Below are 26,143 nucleotides of genomic sequence, written 5' to 3'. Positions count from 1 at the left end.
AGCCCTGGTCAAAAAAAACTATTCTGTACTTGTTAATTTCACATCTCTGGGCCAGCGTGACTGACCCTGTACTAGTCCCTGGTTCCCCCGTGTACCTCTGTGCCCCTTTGTGGCCCTATCACACTAAAGTCTCTACAGAATTTAGGCACCATAGCTGGCAGATGCCACCATACATATGCTCTCAGCCAAAAGCCTACCTATCTAATTAAGCTTGAGAAATGTTGTATCTTTTTTGGTGTTCAGTGCAGGAGAGGGAAATGAGGGACTTTTCAATAAAAACAGATGGGAGGTATGGCAAATCTTGTGCTGGGGAGGATACAGCTGAATCCTGGACTAGCTGTGGGTTTGGTGCATCCCTAACATTGTTAGACTCCCCATTTGAGAACCTTATATTAGCTGCATAAGGAAGCAAAGTAACGTTCTTACCCTTGTGGCACACCACTTTCTTCAACACAGACTTTTTCTACTGTATCCTGCAAAATAAAGGACAAGAGATGGAACATGAAGAAAATATATTGATTAAAGGACAAATAAATGTCACTGTAATGGTAAACTTTTGTGGAACGCAAGCTGTCAGGGGCCATAACCACCTTGAAGGGAGGCCACTTCTTGCCATACTGTGCATGTAATGCTACGCCAAGCAATATATATATTGTTTTATTTAACCCTTCTACACTTGCCATAAATATTCCTGCTTAGCAGGAATAGCAATCTACTGTTTTCCACATGGTTTGGCGGACTCTGCAGCGCGGCCCTTAGTCTGAGCCCCAGATAAATAACACTTCTAGCTGTACAAACCTGAGTATTTTCTTTCAGAGCTTTATCCTTTTGCCAAGATGCCACTGTGCCAGGAATGTTGAATATCACTGATCCATACTCCAGAATCAATTCCGTTATGTACGTGATTTTAATGATTACAGTGGCGTTTGGGGGCAGGTTTCCAACACTTACAGTGAAGACGTCCTATAAAGCAGGAGAATGGTCACATCTCACTACCTGCAAGATTTCAGGGGCTTCACGTGTGTCCCAACATTACACAAATGGGTCTCACATTATAATATGTGTCTAGCTCAATACAGTACATTTAATTGAAAATTATAACCTTTAACTGACTCCTCCCATTCCAGTACAGGTATGGGATCCCTTATCCGGAAACCCGTTATCCAGAAAGTTCCGAATAACGGAAAGGCCATCTCCCATAGACTCCATTATAAGCAAATAATTCTAATTTTTAAAAATGATTTCCTTTTTCTCCGTAATAATAAAACAGTACCTGTACTTGATCCCAACTAAGATATAATTACCCCTTATTGGGGGCAGAACAGTCCTATTGGGTTTATTTCATGGTTAAATGATTCCCTTTTCTCTGTAATAATAAAACAGTACCTGTACTTGATCCCAACTAAGATATAATTACCCCTTATTGGGGGCAGAACAGCCCTATTGGGTTTATTTTATGTTTACATAATGCCCTTTTCTCTGTAATAATAAAACAGTACCTGTACTTGATCCCAGATAAGATATAATTACCCCTTATTGGGTTTATTCAATATTTTAATGATTTTTAGCAGACTTAAGTTATGGAGATCCAAATTACAGAAAGATCCCTTATCCGGAAAACCCCAGGTCCCAAGCATTCTGGATAATAGGTCCCATACCTGTATTCCCTTTAATGGAAAACTATACCAAACAATGTAGGTCTCTATAAAAAATACATTGCATAAACAAGCTCATATGTAAAACCCTGCTTCATCTAAACAAACCATTTTCATAAAAATAAACTTTTTTAGTAGCATGCGCTATTGGGTAATCCTAAATAGAAAGCTGCCATTTTAAGAATTAAGGGCCACCTCCTGGGATCATAGGATTCACAGTGCACACAAACAAAAAGCAAACTCACAGCAGCGTCCTGGTCCATAAGGTAAGCCCCATGTCCCTCGCTGATAGCAGCCCTGTACTCCTTATGCGCTTGCTCCTTCTCTTTAACCTGCCAGAAGGGACCCTTATATTAATCACACCACAGAAATGTTCTTATCCAAAGTATTCAACATATAATACACTGTACCTCTCCGATAACGTGTTTTCCATTTATAAATGCTTCAAAGCCACACACGGCTGCTGTGCCGTCCAGGGGAAAAACATATTTAGCCTCGATGGGAACAGAGGATTTGTTTATGTAGGTCTGGAATAATATAACCTAAGAGAAATAAGGGGTGTTACTTTCAGTAATAGGAGAACGTTAGAATTTTACTATTAAACATATGAGTACTTACCTCTGCAACTAAATCCATCATTTTGCCTTTCACATGAATATTTTCCAAAGGGATCTGGTTGCCATGAACACTCTGGAGGCCGCCATTTATGCTCTGTGGTTCCGGAAGATTCTCCAACATGAGATCTATTTAAAAAAAACAAAAAAAAAAAAAACAGTTTTCCAAAATCTTAGTATTATGCAGCTCAATATGTATTACAGGTCATTTATGTAATTAATTCTCTAATAATTGGAACTGCCAATAAAACCTGCTACAGAACTGGGTCAGCATGATAAAAAGGCAAAGTTATCTTGACTGCCTGTAGAAAATAATGTCTATGTGTTTCTGTAAGTAGATATAGTAAAGGTTTAAGGTGGCCACACACGTGGTCGCACGAAAGATCGTCAGATCCGCCACTAACCGTTCAGGGCTGAAACGACAGATAAGGAGCTAGAAACAATAGGATTTCTACCTCCTTCTGCCGATTCAGCCCTGACGGCAGATTTTGCTCAGGCGCCTGGCCGATCAGCGAGTCGACTGATATGAGCAGCCTCCTTGCCATACACGCACCGAATATCGTACAAAACGAGGTTTCGTACGATATTATCGGTGCGTGTATGGCCAGCTTTAGTATTCAGCTGAAACCACCTAACAAAGCACTGACAGGCCCACATTAACACCAGCTGTTTCTCTGTGTGCCTGAGAAAGCAACTCAGATATCAGCGGGACAAATAAGACCATTTTGCCCCATTTGCCATGGTTTATCTCAGGTACGCAAATTGGCACAATCCTAAACAGGGACAGGGTGGGAGCAATGATTTTATGCTCAATCATCCCCTGTACAGCAGAGAGTTTCCCGGGGTGGATGTCCCTTACAGATGTCTTTCTACTGTATGTGCTGCAGGGGTTACTTTTGGATCCCCTTGCAGCTGTTTGGCATCACAATAGGGCCAGGCTTAGCTACATAATTTATGGTAACCCTCATTTACATAAAGGAAAACTTTTGCTTGTGTACTGAAATAAACTACCTTCTACTTAATTTCCATGAAAAAAAAGTAACAGTGAATTTACTTTATGTTCGCTACAACTATATCTCCAGCCCCATTCTCATAAATCATGTGTTTGTGCTCTTGTGATCTTAAAATGTAGGGACCCTTATAGTTAAATTACGCTGTAGCTTGGGTTATCCCTTACTAGACTATTTTCCATAGGCCAGATAGCTATTACCCTATTGGCCCAGGAAGATATGACCATTTAACTTATATGCAGTAGCAACTGGAAGCCCAGGTCTCTTGCCCTTTGGCTTCCATCTTCAAATCAGGATGGATGTCTGCTTGGGAGCTTGGAACAACATGGCCCCAGTAAAGAGTGTGCCCCAAAGGGACAACCCCTTTACAGAATAGGCGAATGGGGAACCCATGAACTATGTAGGCAGCTATACGACTAGCTCTGCCATAAACACTTTAGCAGTGTAAATTAGGCAGAAATAGCTAGAAATAGCAGCCTTGTGCTCCAACAAGATTGGTGGCTGGAGGTAACTCTCCCAAGATATTACTGGCCTTAATGTGATGGAAACACAGGAAGAAAAAGGATTAAGGCTATCATTTACTCCCTAATTATTTCAACTGGATGGGATCCAGACCACTAGCTGGTATTCTATAAAGGTGTATCTTAAGCCTCCCAAGCCATCTCCACAGTGGTACAAGGTACAATTGCTCTGTACATGAATATTGCAGCAAACTATTCTACCTCATTGCCATCACTTGCACAACACTAGTACATATTCCTGTGTTCAGGATGTTCCTGTGTTTCGGATGTTTAATCATCTCTGGACTCCTGTCTATCTAAATTGTGAGAGGTATAGTTAAAAAATACTGACCCCTTCCTTCACACAACATTAAATTAGGTATGCACTGAATCTAGAATTTGGTTCGGCATTCGGCCAAGATTCGGCTTTTCTCGGCAGGATTCGGATTGGGCCGAATCCATGGTCCCGGCCAAACCGAATCCTAAAAATCACTGGTTCGGTATTCGTCCGAATCCTTCGTAAAAGGATTCGGACGAATGCCGACCCATTGATTTTTAGGATTTGGTTTGGCCAAATCCGAAAAAGTGGATTCAGTGCATCCCTAATTATAAGTAACCAGCTGAGAAAGAGAGTCTGAATTTAACTGATGTTTACACCAGCTAAAGTATAACTAGATTCTAGGCCAAGATAGGGTTGTAAAATATTTTTATTGACTGAACAGAATTGTTAACTTTCATAACAAACTATAACACAAGAAAAGGGAAAGTTGTGCTCAACCACTAAATTGTAAATCATTAGGCAGGGGTGCAATGAGGCTGTGACCACAAAATACATATAAATATACATATATAAATATGTATTTTGTGGTCACAGCCTCATTGCACCCCCGCCTAATGATTTACAATTTAGTGGTTGAGCACAACTTTCCCTTTTCTTGTGTTATTGTTTATACAGGAGCAGTGGCCAGCTCCATGTTGTAGTCCCCACTATCCCCAGCTACAGTCAGGTGATCCCAATGGAGCCAATAAAAGGGCAACCATATGGGAGTTTTAACCTTATACGCAAGCATGTTGCAGGTAAAACTTAGTCCCTTTGCTCAGTACTAATCCTAAATTACTTATATAGGTCAGTCAGTGTAGGACTGGCCAGAAGGGATGACTTTGACGTAGTTGGCCAGCTTGAAGTATATTGCAATGTACGGACAAACAATCCCTCTTTTGGGTCTGGGGGGGGGAAGGCATTTCTTAGTAGCTGAATGCACAGAAATGTCCTAATGTCCTATTTCTACATATTGATAATGGGTGAGTGCAGAGGATTTTTTGCGTTTTTTTCATAACAAACTGCTGATATTTAAAGAAAAGTGTATGTGCCCAGATATTTGCAGGAATAAGTTTAAGGGGGTTACTGGTTTTCTCCAGTTTGGCGGCATATCTTGGTAGGCCAAGTGTTTGATGTTATCCATCATATTGCCCTCATACTGGCTTATATAAAGCAAGAAGGGTGCTGCTGCACATCAACATAGCCCACATGGTCACTTCCATTCTCTGCACTGTTATACAAAACCAGCCAATAATGGAATGGGACATCACCAGACCAGAACAAGCCAACCAGAAGCTCCCTGCTGCTTACATGTATTAGCATTTTTGACTCACACAGTACATGCATTGGTGCTTGATTTTATTCACACCATTAAATATAAAAACTAGACAAATGTAATGTTGTACCTTCCACCTGCACTGGTTCTTCTCCAACATCTTCCTCCATGGGCTCAAACTGAACAGAAAGTTTGTCGCGTTCCATGTTGACTTGGTCTTTATCAGTGCAAAACTGCACGGCGTATCTCATTTTTATTTGATCCTTTTTATATACCACAAATTCATCATCCTGGTAGTGGAAACCAACAAGTATCAACATTCCATGTGAATTCTTCTTTTTGTTTAAATATGAGTTTAACATAGTTTGTAAACATTACATTACAATTCATCATTAGGGTATGAACAAAAACATGACTTTGGTACATGTTCAGTGAATCTGGTAGACATTCTCATAAGGCTGCAATGAACAAACTGTTCATTTTTACAGGCTATACATACTGAGCAGTCCTTTTTAAAAAAATAAATTTATTAAAGGAACAGTAACACCAAAAAATGAAAGAGCTTTAAAGTAATAAAAATATAATGCACTGTTGCCCTGCACTGGTAAAACTGGTGTGTTTGCTACAGTAACACTACTATAATTTATATAATAAGCTGCTGTGTAGCCCCGGGGGCAGCCATTCAAGCTGGAAAAAAGGAGAAAAGGCACAGGTTACATAGCAGATAACAGATAAGCTCTGTAGAATACAATAGTGTTTTATCTGTTATCTGCTATGTGCCTGTGCCTTTTCTCCTTTGAATGGCTGCCTCCATGGCTACATAGCAGCTTATTTATATAAATTATAGTAGACTTTCTGAAGTAAACACACAACTTTTACCAGTGCAGGGCAGCAGCACATTATATTTTAGTTACTTTTATACACTTTCATTTTTTGGTGTTACTGTTCCTTTAAGCACAAAAAAGAATTACATAGCAAAAAAGTGCATAAGCCCAACGCGTTTCGACCAATATAGGGTCTTCATCAGGGGGTAAAAAATCAAAAGAGGGGCAGGTAAAGCAAATGGCAGACCTGGCATTAAATTCACTTTAAAGGACATGTAAACCCCACACACAAAAATGTAATAAGTGAACAGCCTCTTTGAAATCTTTCAATACCTGCCACACTGATTTTTCCAGAGGTTAATAGTAAGGCTGCAGTGTCCCCTTAATTACTTAGATTTCCTTCTCCTCCTGTAACCCACTCGGCCCCCTCCCTCAGGAAATTGCTTTGGCTGTTGGCTTGTGAGCATGCTCAGTTGTTCTAAGCTCAGATTACAAAACACGCCCCCCAGTCTAGCAGCCTGTGAAGATGGCATTGCTGGTTCGGTTCAGTTGTGCCTGTGTGAGCCTGTATTCTTGATGAAATGTATGCTGAATAAGGGTCTGTGTGTGTGTATGCTGTTTGCAGATTTAAATGTATCTGATTACGTATCAGAGGAAAAATGGCCACCGGGTGAAAGCTGCTATTTGCTTTAGGAAAATGTGATGGTGCCGGCAAGTGGAGGGGATATATGCAGTACAAATGGTGCCATTTGGGTGGGGGAGACGTGACCAACTGATATAAATTGTAGGAAAATGTAGGCTTTACATGTCCTTTAATGGGGAAAAGAGTGGGGCCATGTTCAACATGCTTTGATAAACTGAGAAGAAGCCATTTTGACAGATTTTGCTGTCAAGACCTGAAGGCCCATTCAGTATATTCCCTGGTTCAACATGAGTTAAATAAATGGGGATTGTGCTGAACATTATTTTTGGCTGTTGTGTAAATCACAAAATATCTATGGTTTTTGCTGTTTCTTGCACTAAAGAGGGAAACTGAAGCTCCTCCATATTTGGTCCTTAGGAGTAGATAATTAGATTACCAGTGCATATTTAAACCACCGCATAATTGACTTTTTTTTGTGCACTGGAAATCTAATTATCTACCTCCTAAGGACCAAACATGGAGGAGCTTCTCCTGTTCAGATGATCAGAAGCCTCAAAGGAGAAAAAAAACTGAGCTATGTAAAGAAAGTTCCCATAATGCCTCACTCCTGCGCTGGAACCAAGACCCCTGTACATGCTCAGTTAGTAAGACTATGAGGAAGCTTCCTGCTGATTGGCTCAGATCCACATTCCTAAGGAGGGGCAGTGAGTTCTTGAAGGTGGGGGGAGCAGGAGAGAGGAGAGAGCTGCGTGTCTCTGGCACAGGAAAAAAAGAGACAACAAATCCTGTTTCTTTTTACAGAGAAGTCAGTGCAGCATTTCTGTGAGTGCTTATGGCTGTATTTACACTGACCTTTCTGTTAAAGCTTACTTAGTTTTTACCTTTCCTTCTCCTTTAAAGAGGAAATATATAATTTTAAAAAAGTGCTGTCCAATATGAATAGAAAAGCATACAGCACTGCAACCCATAATGTGATTAATCTCTTACCTCAAAATCAGATTTCCTCCCTGGCATTTGTCGGACACCATGAACGCTGTTAAAGCCACTTGGAGCTCCAGTAAGGGAGAAGTCTCTTTTGTAGAGATCCTTGCAGTTCCCCAGAGCCACCTCACAAACCAACAGGAGACGCGCCCCATTGGTTACACTGGGTTCCGAATATTTAACACTTGTACTGTGGGAAAACAAAGGCAGACAAATGGGATTATGACCATATAGCTAATTTATAGTGACCTCCAGCTATATTTGTAAATTGCCAGATCATTTTGTGGTACAAATTTGCTTTAAACAGACAGAGTGAAGCATCTGGGACACTGCAACTTTGCCACTGAATTAATTGGTGTTGCTTTTTGTTGTGAGCACAAGATGTTACGCAGAGCAGCCATATTGTGACAGAGAATAAATTGTGTCAGAGAATAAATGGCAGCTACACACCATTAAGGCACAATAATACATGTGTAACAGTGACAGGCACCTACTTCACACTCTTCTATGTCTGGGCTACAGACAGCTTTATAACACTTCACAAGGGTCATGTACCAAGGACAGTCTAAACCTGCACTATTTGTACCTCTGTCTCTCTAGAAAAGTGTGATATATGACATACTATGTCAACCTCCTACCTTTATAGGAAAAGCCTTGTGGAAGAGGTAGGTAATCCAAGGGCTATTTTGCATTATAAAAGATACAGTTATACAGTGATACAGTTACCCTGTACAGTAGCCAGCAATAAAGATGATGTTCTAAATAAAATGGTGCTTGTTATTTTCTTTCTTATGAATTTATAGGAATAATGTCATGGGAAAACATGTTTTTTACAAAACACACCAGTTAATAGAGCTTTTCCAGCAGAATCCTGCATTTCAATCTGGTTTTCAGAAGAACATATTGTTTAAATTTCATTTTGAAATTTGACATAATCTTAATTTCTCAGGTGCCCTCAGTCGTGTGACTAGTGCTCTGATAAACCTCAGTCACACTTTACTGCTGCGCTGCAAGTTAGAGTGATATCCCCCCTCCCAGCAGCCATTCAGCAGAACAGTGGGAAGGGAGCAAGATAGCAGCTCCCAGTAGGTATCAGAATAGCACTCAATAGTAAGAAATCCAAGTCCGGCTTGGGACTCCTCCAGTTACATGGGAGTAGGAGAAACAATAGGTTAGCTGAAAGCAGTTCTAATGTGTAGCGCTGGCTCCTTCTGAAAGCTCAGACTCAGGCACAATGCACTGAGATGGCGCCTACACACCAATATTACAGCTACAAAAGACATTTATTGGATCAATATATTTGAAATGGAAGAGTGAATTATTTGCAATGTGAACAGTGTAATATAGTAATAAAAACTATACTATAAAAATCATGGCAGAATCCCTTTAATGATTCCTGAATACATATGACCAAAAACAGAAGGAAGGATTGATGAGATTCTGAAAAAAGAGCAGAGTTTTGTTTTATGTCCATCTCTCCAAAACATTGTGGGATTCTGTTAAGTCAGAGGCAATTAAATACATATTGGGTCCTCTTATTATTTATATGAATTACAGGTTTTGAAGACAATGTACCACAGGTCATTCACCTTTCATTTTCAAGCAATTTGCAAGTACCAATTTATATCGGACCTCTCTAGCTGCAGTTAAACTGCACTTAATTATAGTTTGGCTATAGAACCCCAGTTCTGGCCTCTCTTGTGTAAAAGAATAAACATAGCATTCCAAACCTTATGGAATCACTGAAGTAAATTCCACTTCCAAGATTTCCAATATCAGTTCTTTTTAAACCCAAATCATCTTCCACATTTTTTGGCAAGAGCAGTCCACTGAGGGAAAAAGAACAATGTTATAAAGTATAAAGTTAGTTATCACAACTAAAGCACATAACATCCTCTTGTGTCTTTGACTCTTAACTTGTTGCAACTATATTTATCTTGTATTTATCTGTATTTATTCTTATACTTTGTATTTATCTATTATTATCTTAATAACCCCCTGTTTGTATTAATGTATTCTACTGTACAGCGCTGCGTACATAAGTAGCGCTCTATAAATAAAGATATACATACATACATACATAAATAACATGTATTGCCCCAAGTACTGATCTGACATGTCAAAAGGGATAGTACAATCACATAATTTACACCCCCTTATTTCAATGATTGAAACAGCTTATTCCCGTAAGTGCTTAGCAATACTGCAAGGCAATACAGATTTAAGAATTACTACAGTGGGTTACAGGGGTTGCAAAAACTTGGAATAATCTCTCAATAGTCATGCATTAGACTTCCCCTAGTGTATATAATCATTATCCTTATTAACCCTGGTACAATTAGAATGAAAAGCACAATTGGTGGAATCATTTGAGTTAGGTGGTAAGTTAGTACAAAGTACTTGTTGCTTAGCAGTATCCATTCTTACTCTTCCCTGTTATATCAGTCATGAAGGCACCCTCTTACCGGGAAAGGATCCCCACAAAGTGACGTGGGGAAGATGCATGGAGCAGGGACTTGACATTCCCAAGATTCTTTTGAAACCCAGTGGCTTCACTTAATTTCCCAACGCGGAATATTTTCAGTATGTTAATCGACTCCTCACTACAGAAAGAAAAGAGCAAAAACCAAATGACATGCAGCAAATCTAATGTTTCCATATACAGTATTGTGGGTGGTGAGCCTACTCAATATAATGACTAGACAGAGAGACAAAAGAATGAACAAGAATTGTTTCTTAGGCAAGTTAACATTCAAAATGATGCACATTGTTTCATTAAAGCTAACAGCTCACTGACAAACACATGATCCTCACAACATTTGACCAACAGACTGGTCTGTGTACCAGAACACCCCTGATAACATACAAGGTTACACGGACACATTTAGTAGCAGAATAAGCTAGTGTTCCTCTATCCGCAAAGGCTTTTTACATTATATATTATCCTATATCTTAGTGCAGAGAAATATACTTGTTCTATCACAGACCACTGCCAAGTCTGGCTATACAAGATCAGATATTTCTTTCTATCTAAACTGAAAGTGTTTGTACACAGGCAGGCAGTAATGGCTGCTGAATCCATCAAGGCTCAGTCAGATATTGATTGGGCCAAGCAGAAAATGAGTGAATTGGTCAGGAAATATTTTAGTTTACTCTAAAAATAACAAGACAAACTAAGCCAATTCCATAAATGAGCCCTATGATCACTGGCTCATTGTATGTGGGGAAATAACATCCACTGAGGATCAATTAAACCCAAATAATGATATTGCTGCATTGCTATGCAACAAATATGTTGAAAGTTCTGAGGGTTCTGGCAATGGATAATGCACTTTTGGAGAGGAAGGTGGTGGCATAAAATTCCATAAGGCACAGACAGGGTACTGTCTAACCCTTATTAAACCCGAGCACACCATGAACACCTTACAAAATTCACATAATAGTTCTACCAAACTATGTTTACATAAGATTGCATAGTTAAATCCATTTCCTCCAACATAATTTTTGAATAATGTTAAAGTAAAATGGCCTGTGTATTACTGCATAAGATCAATGATTGAATGTATGTTGCTAGCTCGGTCATTTAGTTCAGCTCTAAGGTATGGACACAGGGATAAATTCAACAAATGTACATTTTCATATCAAATATAATCAACACATTTATAGCATAGTGTACTTTAAAGCTGTAAGAATTTGAAGCAATGAATGAGGAATTTCAGGATACATATTTAGTGCTCCTGTATGTACATACCAGTGTTTGTTCTCCACGATTTGCTGTGACACCTGATGAAATTCCTCAGTATTGGGCTCCACATGCTCTATTTGGCATCGCAGGGCCTGGTATTTGGCAAGGCTGCTTGGGTTTGGCTTCGATGAGTTGGTTTCACATACACTCACCATATCTCTAATAAGCTGCAATGATACACAACTTGAGTTCTAGCAGTACGCACAGATTTTTACTGTGGCCGAGTATAAATATTCATGCATTGAATGATTGAATCTCACCAATCAGTCTAACATTTCTCCAAGCTGTAATGGGCAAATTCCTATTTTATCTGACTTGTGGCCTAGGTCTTGTGAGCCAGGCAAGAAATAGTAACACTGGGTCCCAATCTTTCTTAATTATGCAAACAGTGTTACCCATAGCAAGTGTCCCATTTATGTCCCTGTAAAGGACAAGTCAGGGGCAGCAGACCCAAAAGCAACTAGGAGGCCCATGACTCAGACGGGCTCACCGATGGTTCTGATTTATGTGCATTTTTACAATGTAGGGGTAATGTGATATAAGGTTCAGTTTGCCTTCAAGCCATAGCATCCAAATGAAATATTATCTTTTATACAGGTGACCAATAAATGCTACCTGTGAAAGCCATCAGCTTTGGGTTACAGATAATATGGAACAAGACATGTTTCCTCCAGGGTGCAAAGGTTCCAGATGGAAACTTGCTTCATGCTTAGATTAACCCAATGTAAGAGCAAATGATAAAGTGATATCTGATGTGCTTCACCCTCCTAAATCTTACGTTCTTGCCAATATATTATATAGTACAGATTTGTTCCATACCTGGCACAGATCTTGCTTTGTTGACAAAAGTTTCTTATCAATGTTGGCCAGCAGAGGTTTCTTATGGGGAATGAGCCGATAAAACTCAGCCATTGCTTTCCTTATGTCTCCAGGTTCTGTTCCTGTGTCCAAAGCTTTCCTAACCTGGAGCAGAACACCCTCTGCTTTGCTTACCTATTAAATTAGGGGAAAACAAACAAAAACCACAAGGAATGAATAAGAAGGTAAAACATAGGCTCAAGTATGCCAAAACTGCTCATATTGTCAGTGTTAACAGAAATGAAATGAGATACTATAATGTGATAAATAATATCAGAATTATGATTTTCAAACAACGTTTCCAGTCTCCTACAAGGCTTACATCATTCAGACTGATGCTGTTTACGGGACGCGCGAGGATGTTATCCAAATGGCCAAGAGCCTCAATCCAAACACTTTCCACAAAATATCCAACATCTGGAGATAACTTGGTAGCATTTATGGCTTCTTCAAGCAGGACCTATTGAAAACAACACATTTCACATTAGTAGAATTGAAGTAAATCTCTAGAAAAGGGTTTTCCAACCTGCCTACAGCACACTTGCCCAAATGTCTGTCCCTTTAATACTGTAGAAAAAGATATATTGGTAAAGTGTCTTCTGAAAAATGGTTCCTAAAGAAAATATAAACTTCTCTAGGTTAAACTCTTTAGCTACAGTCTACTCAAAGGTACACCTAAGAATTCAGTATCTCTCATTCAAGTACCATGATTTCTCTCTTGGGCTGAGTAGTGGCTGTCAGATTTGCACAGGCAATGTGAAACCTTAGGGGTTGCTTTTGCTAACACAATTGGGGCACTATTAGAGGTGATAAAATTGGCTCTGGCTCAAAACTGTTCCTGATTCTTCCCTTTGATTTTTATGTAAAAATCCCCCGCCCACACCTCATGAATACAGCGCTGTGCCAGGCCTAACGGTGAGGGTGCCCAAGAGCCCCTGATTGCTCTAAATCCTAACCCCACCCCTTCTTGTCACCTTGGTTTTTATTCCCCCTGCCCTTGTGGATCCTTGTGGACCGAATTCCCCACAGCAAGACAGAAATGCATCAGAGAGCAAGCAGATTCAGTGTGCTAGACTTACAGAAGGGCTGAAACTAGGAAACGGTAAGAAGAAAGAGGTACATGTACAGCACCCCACCCCACCATGGTGTCCTAGGCACCTGCCTGTTCTACCTACCCCTAGTGTAGGCCCCAATATAATACTGCCAAATGCAGGCAGTTGTATTATGGGGGCAGGCACAGGTTTCTGATATGCTAAATCCAGATTGCAGAGACCTTTGGCAATTCAAAGAGAGTCAGGGAGCAAAGTGAAAAACAATATTGAATTGCTCACGTTTTTTGCACTTTGCACCCTGTCTTCCACTTGCTAAATGAGCCCCAATGTGTCTTCAGCCCTAATCTGAAGGACGAGTAAGTTAAATCTTCAAAGAAGCTACTGGCGATGCAAAAGGAAAACCTTTTGATAACTTATACAAAGGGAAAATGAAAACTTCTATAGTAGATTTGAATGAATATTAAAAGCAGGTCAGATATATAGAGCCTGGTTACCTTCTGCAGAGCCTCAGATGTGTGCAGGGCAACCTTTGGTGGGATACGCTTTGCTCTCTTAAAGCCTTCTTTTTCTAAATCCTCAGTGCACTTCTCATACTTGTTACAAGCCGCCTCCGCTGTGTGTTTGAACATATAGGAGCTGTCAGGCTGCACAGAAAATAGAATATCGACAATCAAGAAAGAGAATTTGCCTCCTAGGATGAAAATACTGGTGACCAGTAAATGCTACCTGTGAAAGCCACCAGCTTTGAGTTAAAGATAATATGGAACAAGACATGTTTCCTCCAGGGTGCAAAGGTTCCAGATGGAAACTTGCTTCATGCTCTGAATTATGGAAAATTACAATTTTTAAAAATGATTTCTCTTTTCTCTGTAATAATAAAACCGTACCTTGTGCACTTGATCCCAACTAAGATATAATTACCCCTTATTGGGGGCAGAACAGCCCTATTGGGTTTATTTAATGGTTAAATGATTCCCTTTTCTCTGTAATAATAAAACAGTACCTGTACTTGACCCCAACTAAGATATAATTACCCCTTATTGGGGGCAGAACAGTCCTATTGGGTTTATTTCATGTTTAAATGATTCCCTTTTCTCTGTAATAATAAAACAGTACCTGTACTTGATCCCAACTAAGATATAATTACCCCTTATTGGGGGCAGAACAGCCCTATTGGGTTTATTTAATGGTTAAATGATTCCCTTTTCTCTGTAATAATAAAACAGTACCTTGTAATTGATCCCAACTAAGATAATTAAGATAATAATCAATCCTTATTGGAGGCAAAACAATTCTACTGGGCTTAATAATAAAACAGTACCTGTACTTGATCCCAACTAAGATATAATTACCCCTTATTGGGGGCAGAAAAATCCTATTGGGTTTATTTCATGTTTAAATTATTATTTAGTAGACTTAAGGTATGGAGATCCAAATTACTAAAAGAACCCTTATCCAGAAAACCCCAGGTTCCAAGCATTCTGGATAACAGGTCCCTTATCTGTCTATACATTTTTTTTTTTACACGATTCCTCAGACTGAGAGGATATTATAAAAAACCTACAGGGTCCATCCCCCCAATCATCAGCTTGTTACATGTTAAAGAGAATTCTTTTTTTTTTCCTCAATTTTTACCATATAGGCACCTGAGTGCCACCCCCTATAGCTGCCGCCATAAGCACAAGCCCCCTCAAGTACATATATGATAAATATTGCCCTGCAAGTGACCAAGCAGGGCTTTGCTTTCATTTTCCTAGATTGCTGATACTGAATGCAGATACTGGTGATTAAAATAAGCTCCTTTTATGTCTATGACTACTTTAATTTAGGCCACAGCACATTTTTGTGCATTTTCACACACACACACACACGTTACCTCCGATCCATTGGAATTACAAATTGTTTTAGATATTTGAAATAGGAATGAAGAGGATTCAGGAATGCACAACAGCTCCAGAACTGCCACAATGGGACCCTGTAGAAGATATTGATTTCAAGTTAGCGATTCTGAACATCATGGGTGGAGGGAGATTTTTGTGCTTCATAGTATCCCAGGGCTAATTCCATGTATAATACCCTAGAACACATGGCAGAACTAAGTGATAATTTCATGTAAAATGCTTCCCACAACACTGTGTAGGATAAAACCAGTTTCCTATAAAATATAATGCCAGTTTTCTATTTAATATCCCAGAACACACAGCAAAATAGATAAATACAGAGCCAATTACATACATCCCAGAATGCATGGCAGATTGTGCCAATCTATTTTCTATCTATTTTTTACCCTTTTTTCTAAAGACTAAAATATTTAGAATATCAGTCTGAGAGAACAGACACTCACATTTTGAAAAAAACAGTATTTTGCTACTTCGGCATCTGGAGGGTCGGGGAGGGTGTCTGCATCATATTCACTGTAATCCCTACAGAGAAAGGCAATAACAATAATAAATTAAATATTTTATAATGCCAATCAGTGTCAGAGAAATAACTTAAACAGCCTGGGGGTCACAGATCCTGGGCAGCTTGATGGAAACAGGTTCTGATCAATGCCATCTAAGTGGTTGGAAACCCAAAACCCTCCATGGGTCTCCTGTTTGAATGGATTATTTGGCTGGCTACTTGAAAGACCAGCTGTGGGCTTCTATTGGCCATTTGGCACTGCCACATGTGTTGCCTAATTGGCCAGTAATCCTCACGTTTGGTTATACTGTTAAACAGAGGGACACGCCCATTTCTGGTTACCTTATGGGAAATGAACCCTGTTTAGGGTAATGCTCAGTGCCTCAACAACTATGTGGAATGAAGTATATAATCAAGTCATTATAGAATATAGACTCGGGACTCCTAACACCACAGGCCAACTACAGAGCTAACAGGGAAACCCTTTAACCTGGGAAGGTACCCTGCCTCTTTGTAGACCCTGAAGGCAGCCCACAGTAAAAGTAGAGAAGTGCTGGGCCAAGTTTAAACTGCGTGCAAGGCCAGCTGTCCTCAAACACGTCTATGGTGACAAGTGGGGGGCAGATCAAATGTCAAGAACCACAGACACATCAGATACCGGCATCCACAGCCCCCCCGTGGATCCAAATGCATGGTAGAGTAGGGTCTGAAATATATTTCCTTTTTCTCTTGACTTTACTAAAATGGCCTAAATTTAGCTGTCCCTCTTTTCAGATGAGTCCTCTCAAAAGTGGATGCAGCTGAACTGTAATGCCAATACAGCTGAACAGTAACTCTGATGCTGAGCGTATGGCGTATATTTTCAATAAGCGGAAAAATGTTTGCCGAAAATATGCACCATATGTCCCCAACTGTGCCTGCACTGGAATGAATGAGATACACTTGGGTGCAGGCACATGTAGCCGATATCTGAATAAAAACGCCAGAGAATGCAAAGTCTTGCATTTTTATGCGTATATCGGCTACATGTGCCTGCACCCAAGTGTATTCCATTCAGTCCGGTGCAGGCACAGGTAAGAGGCGATATTTTGTTTTTTCGCTTGCTGAAAATATACACCATATGCTGTGTGTGGCATCAGCCTTACCACACAAGGTGTTAATACAGGTCACCAGGGCCCCCCACCCCATATCCTCCCCAGAGCGTGTAAGTTTAACGTGTCAGGGGAGGAAGGGTGGGCTGGGGGAGCGCCGACAAGGCTTGGGTCTGGGCCGCCGGGGCCCGCTAGGTTTTTTCCCGGTGTCCCGGTGGCCTAGTCCGACCTGACAGGATCTGCTATCTATACCTAATTTAGGGGGTACCACTACCCTAGTTCACTGTGGGCCCTTCTTCCCTTCTTTAAAGGGTCCTTCTGCTCCCAGGCTCCCCAGCAGCATCCACCCTGGTAACAGATGGAGTCAAAAAAAGAAGAGACATCTTATCCCTCCCCTTAAATAAACTATGGGCAGGACCACCTCACACTACCCTTTAATCTATGGGAACACATTTCTCCACCGTTGCATAGGTTACTGCCAATAGGGACTTGCAGACATAAATCAATTGGGTATACTCCTTATTAGTTATATAAATTCATTTACCTGTTGATGAACTCATCATTGTCTTGCAGGGATGGAACTTTTTTAGGGAAGACAGTTTTCTCAGGATCTGCTGAAATATATAGAGATATTCAGTACTAGGTACAGAAATGTAAAGATACACTTTGGACTTGGCTGAGCAGTCAGGCAAATGGAAACAATGTATTTGAATGAACATCACTAAAATGCCTAAAACTATTAGTCACGTATTTGTTCACACTGCTCTGCCCTAGTCTCACTGCAATGGGCATTAATCCAGATGAGTGGGAGTAGAGGTTTAGTTTATAGGAATCAGGAAGGATTGGTTTCCAGTGCTATTTCAACTCACTGTGACCTTGGGGAGTGATTGGCTGTGGCTGGGAAATCTGTCTGTGTACAGTGATATGTGCAGTACAGTGCTAATTATAAATAATATCCAGCTGGCACTTAAAGGAAAACTCTGCCCCCAAACAATGTAGGTCTCTATAAAAAGAGACTGCTAACAGCTTAGAGAGCTGTAAAGGAGGAAGTAGTGTTTGGGCTATTATGTTAGACATCTGCCACTCCAGCCTTTATAGATTACATGTTTGCCTAACTAACTTAACTATATATTGAAAACATTTTATTTTCACAGTCTGTCTATTTTACCCAGTTTCATTTTACACTGAACTGTCCCTTTAAAAGCCATGCAGTCATTGCCTAAACTTACTGCCAGTCTCTGCATGCCACTCCTCTTTACTTCATATTTCAATGCGCCATGCGCCGCCCCCACAGTGAATGCATGTATTTATGGCCACCTTAACTAGCCTGGTGACTGATCATATAATATGCATTAAACACCAAACATTGTTACCTTGCCAGCCTTCTGGTTCTTTCTCACTTGGTTTGACACCAGCAGTCGGATATTGATAGTCCTGGATAAGACACTTCTTTTCTAGACATTGCCATATAAACTGACTGTCCACAATTGGAATCTGATGCTTCTGAACATTCTTCTGCTGAGAAGAACTTAAACAGCCAATGGTGTTCACCACAACATGTGTGCACTAAAATACAGAGAACGGCCATTAAACAGGGGGATCTGTCATGTTATTAATAACAAAATGTGAATGAGAAAATGATGCAACTAATTGGGTTCATAAATACATAAATAAGGGCCGCCATATGCCGAACCCTGTGAATGTGCCCTAGACTATGACCAGTAACACCAAACAAATGGAAGTGCTTCATACAAACTCATGGGCTTATTTATTATTGTTGAGTTTTTGAGAATTTGATTCGAATAAACTCGCATTTTAAAGAAATTCAAATGCAAAACTGGAATTAAAATGATGGCTTGTCTTTGCCTACGACAACTCCCCCTGACTTCCACATAAACTCACAAGCTTTTAGATGCCAAAGTTTTACATTCAAGTTTTCATTTTTTTTGGTTCAGGATTCGTCCAAAATTCGGCCTCTTTAACAAAGATTCAACCGAATCCATGCCTCTGGCTGAACTGAATCCAAATCCAAAAAATCATGTGACTTTTTGTCACATAAACACGGAAATTGAAAAATTTTCACCATGTGCAAAGCGTGGGGTTCTCTTTAGCTCTTATTTTTTGGATTTGGTATTTCAAACTTTCAGGCTTGCCCAGATCCTGAGATAGTGGATTTGGTGCATCCCTAATTCAAACACTGATAAATCACCCCCTCCCTCCTTAGTGTACTACTCTTCTCTTATAAAATGTGTGTGTTTTTTAAGAGCATCTGTCACCAAAAATTGTTTCCCCCCCCCCCACCCTCAGAGATGGAGGCTTATAGAGCCCACACTCTGGTAGTGGGAAACAATAGTTTTTTCACTAAATATGGTGGCGCTCATCCCCCCAATGAGGGTAGCCTAGCACTCGAGGGGGCTATTTTATTGTTTCCCCCAACCCGAGTGTGGGCTGTATTAGCTAGCACCTCTTGTGGGGGGAAACAAAGTGGGGTGACAGGTTACAGCGTAATGTAAAATTAGTAAGAGGGGATCTATTGAGCACTTTTGCTATTCAGAAGCAGAAAACAGAAGTTACTGATACAGGAATCATCCCCTACAGCTTATCTGCTTAGTTTTATTGCTCTTGAATGAGTAACAGAACTGAGCAGATGACCATCAGGAGATGCTTATATTATTAATAATACAATTATTGCATGTACAGGAATATAGATGCACATGTGAAAAACTTAAGACTCTTCTTCATAATCATGAACCAAACAATTGCAGATAGCGGGGGGGGGGGGGGGGGGGGGGGGGGGCAGCCCTGATGTTACCCTACTGCAGAATAGGAGGTTTGGAAGGCAGTATACTGCAAGAGGGAATTGAGTTTGGTAAGGACAGTATAAAATAGCTTATTGTAAGGTTAAAATAATTTTAGACATATGGCACATAGTGTTTGAGAGCTGTTGCCCGCTGTGAAGAACAAGCGGAGGTATCTAAGGGCATCCCTAGTGGGGTCACTTGTGTTACTAAAACAGAAGCCCTGTATATAATGGACCTCCACTCACAAACGTTCAACTTTATCCCTTACCGTACAGCCCACTTACCTTCTGATTTAGCACAAAGGATATAACTCCACCATTCGAGGTTACTGTCAATTTTAACGCTTTTCTCTCATTAAAAGATAAGTCGTTTAGTTTCAGGAAGAACACACAGTCTGAAAAGATCGCCACAGTCATCCTTAAAGAGAAAAAGCATTTTCATTAGACAGATAATTTATAATTATGCCTACAAACATTATATAAAGCTGAATGGAGTGATATCATGCAAGGGCTTCTATCAGTCCTGCCACTGTGACTGGCCGAGGGAGTGTCAGCTATTTCCCAGGTTCCCCAGTCAGCGACATGGAATGCCCCGCTGCCAAGATGCATCATTAAAGGGGAACTGTTGCAAAAATGCAAACTTACTCTGAGCTTCATCTTATGGTAACAGGGAACTGTCTAAATATAATTAATGTACATTTTCTGCCATTTCTGAAATTGCTGAGAGGGGGATACTGAAGGGTAATTCCTCAGCACTCTAATAAACCATTATACATCTCAGATATTTTAAGAACCTACTAATAAACCCAGTGGAATAGACTAGTTAACCATTCTGTACAGTTTGGGAGAATTCTTATAGCTATACCAGATCCTCATTACAACAAACTAGGGATCCCACAGGCCCAATGAATATAATGGCTGTCTATGACAAATTACAGAAATCCACTGGCATTTGCCAGAATTCACAGATTGCCAGTCTGGGCTTGGCTGTAGCCATCTTCTGCCTCCTCCCACAATTAAAATGAACAGTACTGGGGTAAATTAATGAAAATATCTACATCACAGCTTTCTCATTGGCTGCTATGAGTGGGGGTCCTGGGTGTTTATGGAATAAAAGGCAGTAAGTTTGCCCAGGAGCAGTAACCCATAACAACCAATCAGCAGGCAGCATTTACTGTTCACCTGTTTAAAAGCAAACATCTTATTGGTTGCTATGAGTTACTGCTCCTGGGCAAACTTAGTGCCCTTTATTACATATGGGGGAAATTGCAGATTTTCAGCTCTTTGTTACTTTACCTCCTTAATGTTCACAGTTGGTGCCCTATGGACGTTCATCTGAGAAAGAACTTTATATATGATCTCGCACTGTGCCCCCTGATAGCAATAGGTTACAGCTATATCCCTGTAGGTTTCATCAAGTTCTTATGATTTTCTCATCAATTGTCATTTCATGATCATAAAAGTTTTTCTTAAAAATTGTTAAAAAATGATCCTGCTTAATTTTCCACAGTTTCCATAATACAAGTACAGTTGGCAGGGAAATGCATTTTCTTATGTTACTCTATAGTATATATAGAGGGGGTCTGGTATTAAACATACAGGTATGGGATCTATTATCTGGAAACCCATTATCCAGAAACCTCTAAAATATAGGAATACCATTTCCATAAAGTCTTATTTTTGTAAACAACTCTTATTTGTTAAGATTTGGGGGGTAGGACACAGACATGCAACGGAAGTCATTTAACAAGGGGCTAGATGCAATGCCACTGCCCAGCTATTGTTAAACTACCACTCCCAGCATTCTACCTGCAGCAGCCATAGCCCTACCCTTAGAACTAAGCTTCACGGAAGGTTTTAAAATCTCCTCTGGAGTTTAGCCCTAACACTGTTGTCAGACACACTATAAACACACGCAGCAGCACAGGTTTCAGCCCCTCCTCTCTGCACAGGGTATAGGCAGCCCCCATACAGATATAAGGACTGGAAGCAGAAATGCAGCAGTGCAGTCTCACCTCCCCGCTGAGCACAACACGCAGCTCTGATGCAGCTCTCAATAAAGAACCAGGAACTAAAATAAATACAGCAATAGCTTCAGTGCAAAGCAGCAGCACTCAGCCACTTCCTGGAATGGGAGGGGCCAGGAGTGAGACTGAAAGAAGAAAGTAACAGTGATTTAAAGGAACAGAAACACTGTCTGGCAAAGTCTCAGAGGCGAGTGGACTCAATGGTTATCAGCTTTTTGTTGCAGTCGTCTTGCGTGGTAACCAAAAAAGTCTTATTTATTCAATATGACCAGCTCTTTATATGCATGTTTATAAAGCCTTAAAGAGGTATGAAGATTATCACTCATGCAGGTCATGGTATATCTAGTCTAGTAATCACTGAAGACGTTTCACTGCACAACCGACTGGTATGGGAAGCCCTTGGCATATAAACTCTAATCCACATGCCATCACAGTGGCACATTGTAACTCTTTAGAGAGGTGGCACCTGGTGTGAATGCTGTGGGGTTACTGTGATAGGATTACCATGGTGTGATGCAACTCATAGAGACAGGTGTTACTTGCGAGAGTTGCATGAATGGAGGTGTGAAGTGTTCTGAAACCGCCAGGTTACAGATAATAGAACAGCATTGTATGTAGCAGTCAGGTGGTGTCAAAGGCTCCAGCCTCTGTTTAGACACGGTTTCTCCACTGTAACATGAAAAGCTTCTTTTAGACCTGCTCAGATGAGTAGTAAAATGTCTTAAATGATGACCCAGCAAGTCCAGTTGCTCCAGCTTTACTTAGACCTTAATAAGGACTTATGAGACTCTGCTGAACTAATCGCCTTGCGCATATATGGAGGTACTTTTCTTGTATGGTTCATTTTATAAATGTGGCATAATGCCTGTCTTACACGTGAACGCAGGAAAAGCAACACACACAGCTTACAACAGGTCTTTTGACATTACTTGTCTGTTTGTCTCCATTTTGCTAACATTAGAAAATCATTGGAATTCTGAAAAAGCAAAAAAGGAAAAACAATGATGGTTAAAAAAAAGATGGAGGGGGGAGAAAAAACAGCAAAGGTGAGAGCAAATGTCTTCTAGATAGAAAGGGTGATTAAAAGTGGATAGTATACATAAGCTTATGGTAAATTAGCTTCTGTTACCACAAACCACACCCTATTTCACTCGGGATGAGACTTATTCCCTCAGGTGTGAGCCCTCACTTGATATGGAGGCCAGGTAGTTGTGTTAATGTATCTCTCAACAAATGAGCGCCAGTGGTTCTTAGCGTTGAACAATGAACTGTTTATTTACACAGCCACCTAGGAGTAAGTACAAGTACAATATAGGCAGGTAGTAGCATCTCACAGATCAGGCAGTACTCATGACAAATGGGTACAATGACTCTCTCTCAGGGCACAATGGGTTACCCGCAGCTTTCAGGTTATGGCTTCCAGTGGAACCCAGGTGACCAACTATCAAGCATTAAGTCTGTACACTGGTAACCCTACTCTGGCCAGTATTATACCCGGGATAATAATCCCTCTGCAAATCCTTGTCGAAGCCAGAAGCTGCCTGCCAGAAGCCCTGTCTGTCTAAAAACCTTGACCAGGCAAAATGGCGTAAGGCCCATCACAGTCATGTACATTAGCTGCAGCTCTGTATAGCAAGGTTGCATGACCAGGTCTGTCAGTTTCCTTGCCACCATTTGGAAACCTTTCAGCTTGGGGTAACTGCCTAATTAGCATTCTGTTATGCCCCAATTATGGTGCAGGGGCACAAAATCTAGTGCAAAACTTTGCATCAGGTTACTACCCACTTCTATAGCCTATTCAGCCACTTCATATGTTCTATGCGAGGCATTTTGGCACTTTTGCTCTCTGCTTCAGTGCTTCTAGTATGCCAAATATATTTCACACACAATTACTGTTAAGAGACGCAGCATGCAGGAACCAAGAACCACAGAAGTTTCCTGCCAGCGTCTTTCTCACAACACAGCAACTGGTACAGGCCCCACATTGGCCATGCCAAATATAAGCTTATGGTAAATTAGCTTCTACTGTTCCCACAAACCACATCCTATTTCACTCGGGATGAGACTTATTCCCTCAGGTGTGAGCCCTCACTTGATATGGAGGCCAGGTAGTTGTGTTAATGTATCTCTCAACAAATGACCGCCAGTGGTTCTTAGCGTTGAACAATGAACTGTTTATTTACACAGCCACTTAGGAGTAAGTACAAGTACAATATAGGTAGGTGGTAGCATCTCACAGATCAGGCAGTACTGATGGGTACAATGACTCTCTCCCCGCAGGGCACAATGGGTTACCCCCAGCTTTCAGGTTATGGCTTTCAGTGGAACCCAGGTGATCAACTATGTAGCCCTAAGTCTGTACACTGGTAACCCTTCTCTGGCCAGTGTTATACCTGGGATAATAATCCCTCTGCAAATCCTTGTCAGAGCCAGAAACTGCCCACTAGCTAGCCCTGCCTGTCTATCACACCTAGTGCTATCTATTACAGGAGTTGCCTGGCCTGTCTGAGCCAACCTATACCCAGGTTCCACAACATCTTCCCACCTGCTTGTTCAGGTGGAGAGATTTCACCAAAATGGCTTCCAGCCTAATGGCTGCTCAGCCTTTTATACTACACCACAGTGCCAAACTGTGGAACTGCAAAAGGTCATGCTATGACCCAGGAAAAGGGACTTACTTCCCATTACATTAAGGACCCTTTATAGCTGTGCAAATAACTAGGGGACTACAAGCGAGAAAGGGCACAATTTACCAGTTCCTTACAAATACATTCTGGCACTGTTACTGTGGTTAGAAGTGGATGGGGCCTCATTCATTTATATGTATGGGCCTCAAGGGCACCATCTTCTGCATTGATCTTACTGGCATGCCCATGGTTAATGCAATTTCTGAATCCATTTTCTGCAGTGATTATACTGGCACTTGTCAGTTCAAAATTACCTGCCTGGATTTCATAAGTCTGAAAACCAGACAAGACTCTGCCCTGACTGATGCACAGTTTGGTTAATCACATGTCATAACCACACCCCTGACTTCAGCCCCCTGTCCAGATGGGCAAAGTTGCAACCCTATATGTAATGCCATGTTTGGGATGGGTGATGCTATTTATGGCGAGAGAGAAAAGAGGGAGTGTGGCCTAAAAATGTTCACTGTCATTTTTGGAGGCCCATGATTTCATATTAAAATTAGGCCCCATGTTGTGATAAAGTGGCCCAAAATGTTTAGCAGGAGGCCTAGATAGTACAGGGGTGGCTGTGTAATAGTAGTCACAACCATTCTGATGTTTCTTCTTCCGTCCTTGTGGTTTTTTTTTTAAGTTTTTATTTTGCATTTAATAGTAACATATCAGAAAATTCCCATCCTTGCTTCCAGTGTGCTGCTCCTCACAGGGAAGTCCCTCCCCTGCACAACTGAACTCTCTAACACTACTGTTTGGCTTACTTCTACCCTTATCAGTGGGGGGCCCACTGGGAAATACTCCGTCTGGCTCCTCAGGGGTTGGCTACCTCTCCTGCCTGTCTCATACTATTACACAGCTATTTTTGTCCTAACAAGGCCTCTCTCTGACCAGAAGTTCTACCTGTTACCCTCCTGATAGCTTGCTTAGCTGACAGTTAATCTTCCTTCTCATGATGCACACCTGACCAGGTAGACTGTGGCTTTTAATTTCCAACTATATTCCATTTCTAGAACTTTTTTAGAATCTTCTAATTACCCTCTGGTGCTTAAACTTGGTAACTGCACCCAAATTTTAAAGGGGCGGTACACCCTGCTGCACTGCACTTCTCAAACGCACTTTATTCAGTTGTTGTTGGACTACAAATCCCAGAATAATGTAACATATAATGAAGGTTGAAGCATGCTGGGAGTTGTAGTCCAGGAACATCAAGGGTTGTATTCTTAAAGCAATATTGCACAATAGAACTTTTTTCCCCAAATCTCCGAAGCCAGTGACTGCTTTAAAATGCAAATTCCAGCTGATCTGTGTAAATCAGGATCCCTGTTCTTTGTTCCTGCAATTGGAGTTGGAAGCTTTAAGCACAGTTTCCTATCACTGCACAAGTCTGCCCTTTATTCCCATGTTTGATTCCAGTGTCATATAATGAAGAAAAAAAATGATATAATTATCTTGATATGTAAAATAACAGCAAGATGCCTGACATAGTGCAGGGAATTAGTCAATTCTTTTGCATTTATAATTGTTTTTGGTCAGTAGAATTCTCATTGGTGAATTTTATTGCATCAATAATTAAAGTTGTTCTGCAAATTTTACAGTAACTAAGGGACTCAGTGGGACTGATTATGGTAGTGTGCCAGACCCCGGCGGCCTTGTACCTTCATGTA

The 26,143-nt window shown here is 40.7% G+C and overlaps 1 protein-coding gene across 30 annotated transcripts in view; it reads right to left on the bottom strand.

The window, feature by feature from the left end:
- LOC100170623 (protein mono-ADP-ribosyltransferase PARP4) overlaps positions 1 to 21,919 on the bottom strand; it is a 100,645-nt gene extending 78,726 nt beyond the window's left edge. For 28 of the 30 annotated variants that reach the window (XM_031897278.1, XM_031897281.1, XM_031897288.1 and 25 more), the window contains exons 1-19: positions 21,787 to 21,919; positions 20,057 to 20,189; positions 18,345 to 18,537; positions 17,516 to 17,585; positions 15,822 to 15,900; positions 15,354 to 15,452; positions 13,972 to 14,121; positions 12,748 to 12,885; positions 12,387 to 12,560; positions 11,574 to 11,734; positions 10,288 to 10,425; positions 9,553 to 9,651; positions 7,829 to 8,012; positions 5,505 to 5,664; positions 2,274 to 2,398; positions 2,066 to 2,197; positions 1,901 to 1,987; positions 799 to 963; positions 427 to 473 (exon numbers count right to left, since the gene is read on the bottom strand). In XM_031897278.1, the coding sequence (XP_031753138.1) occupies positions 427 to 473; positions 799 to 963; positions 1,901 to 1,987; positions 2,066 to 2,197; positions 2,274 to 2,398; positions 5,505 to 5,664; positions 7,829 to 8,012; positions 9,553 to 9,651; positions 10,288 to 10,425; positions 11,574 to 11,734; positions 12,387 to 12,560; positions 12,748 to 12,885; positions 13,972 to 14,121; positions 15,354 to 15,452; positions 15,822 to 15,900; positions 17,516 to 17,585; positions 18,345 to 18,537; positions 20,057 to 20,188 (2,333 nt within the window). In that variant the 5' untranslated portion in view covers position 20,189; positions 21,787 to 21,919. The remainder of the gene's footprint in view (positions 1 to 426; positions 474 to 798; positions 964 to 1,900; positions 1,988 to 2,065; positions 2,198 to 2,273; positions 2,399 to 5,504; positions 5,665 to 7,828; positions 8,013 to 9,552; positions 9,652 to 10,287; positions 10,426 to 11,573; positions 11,735 to 12,386; positions 12,561 to 12,747; positions 12,886 to 13,971; positions 14,122 to 15,353; positions 15,453 to 15,821; positions 15,901 to 17,515; positions 17,586 to 18,344; positions 18,538 to 20,056; positions 20,190 to 21,786) is intronic. The other 2 variants (XM_031897279.1, XM_031897307.1) reach the window with 1 other exon arrangement.
- Positions 21,920 to 26,143: the final 4,224 nt, after the last annotated feature.

The sequence above is a fragment of the Xenopus tropicalis genome, chromosome 2 (genome assembly GCF_000004195.4).
Source record: "Xenopus tropicalis strain Nigerian chromosome 2, UCB_Xtro_10.0, whole genome shotgun sequence".
In the NCBI taxonomy this organism is placed as follows: domain Eukaryota; kingdom Metazoa; phylum Chordata; class Amphibia; order Anura; family Pipidae; genus Xenopus; species Xenopus tropicalis.
This window is presented reverse-complemented; position numbering and strand designations above follow the sequence as displayed.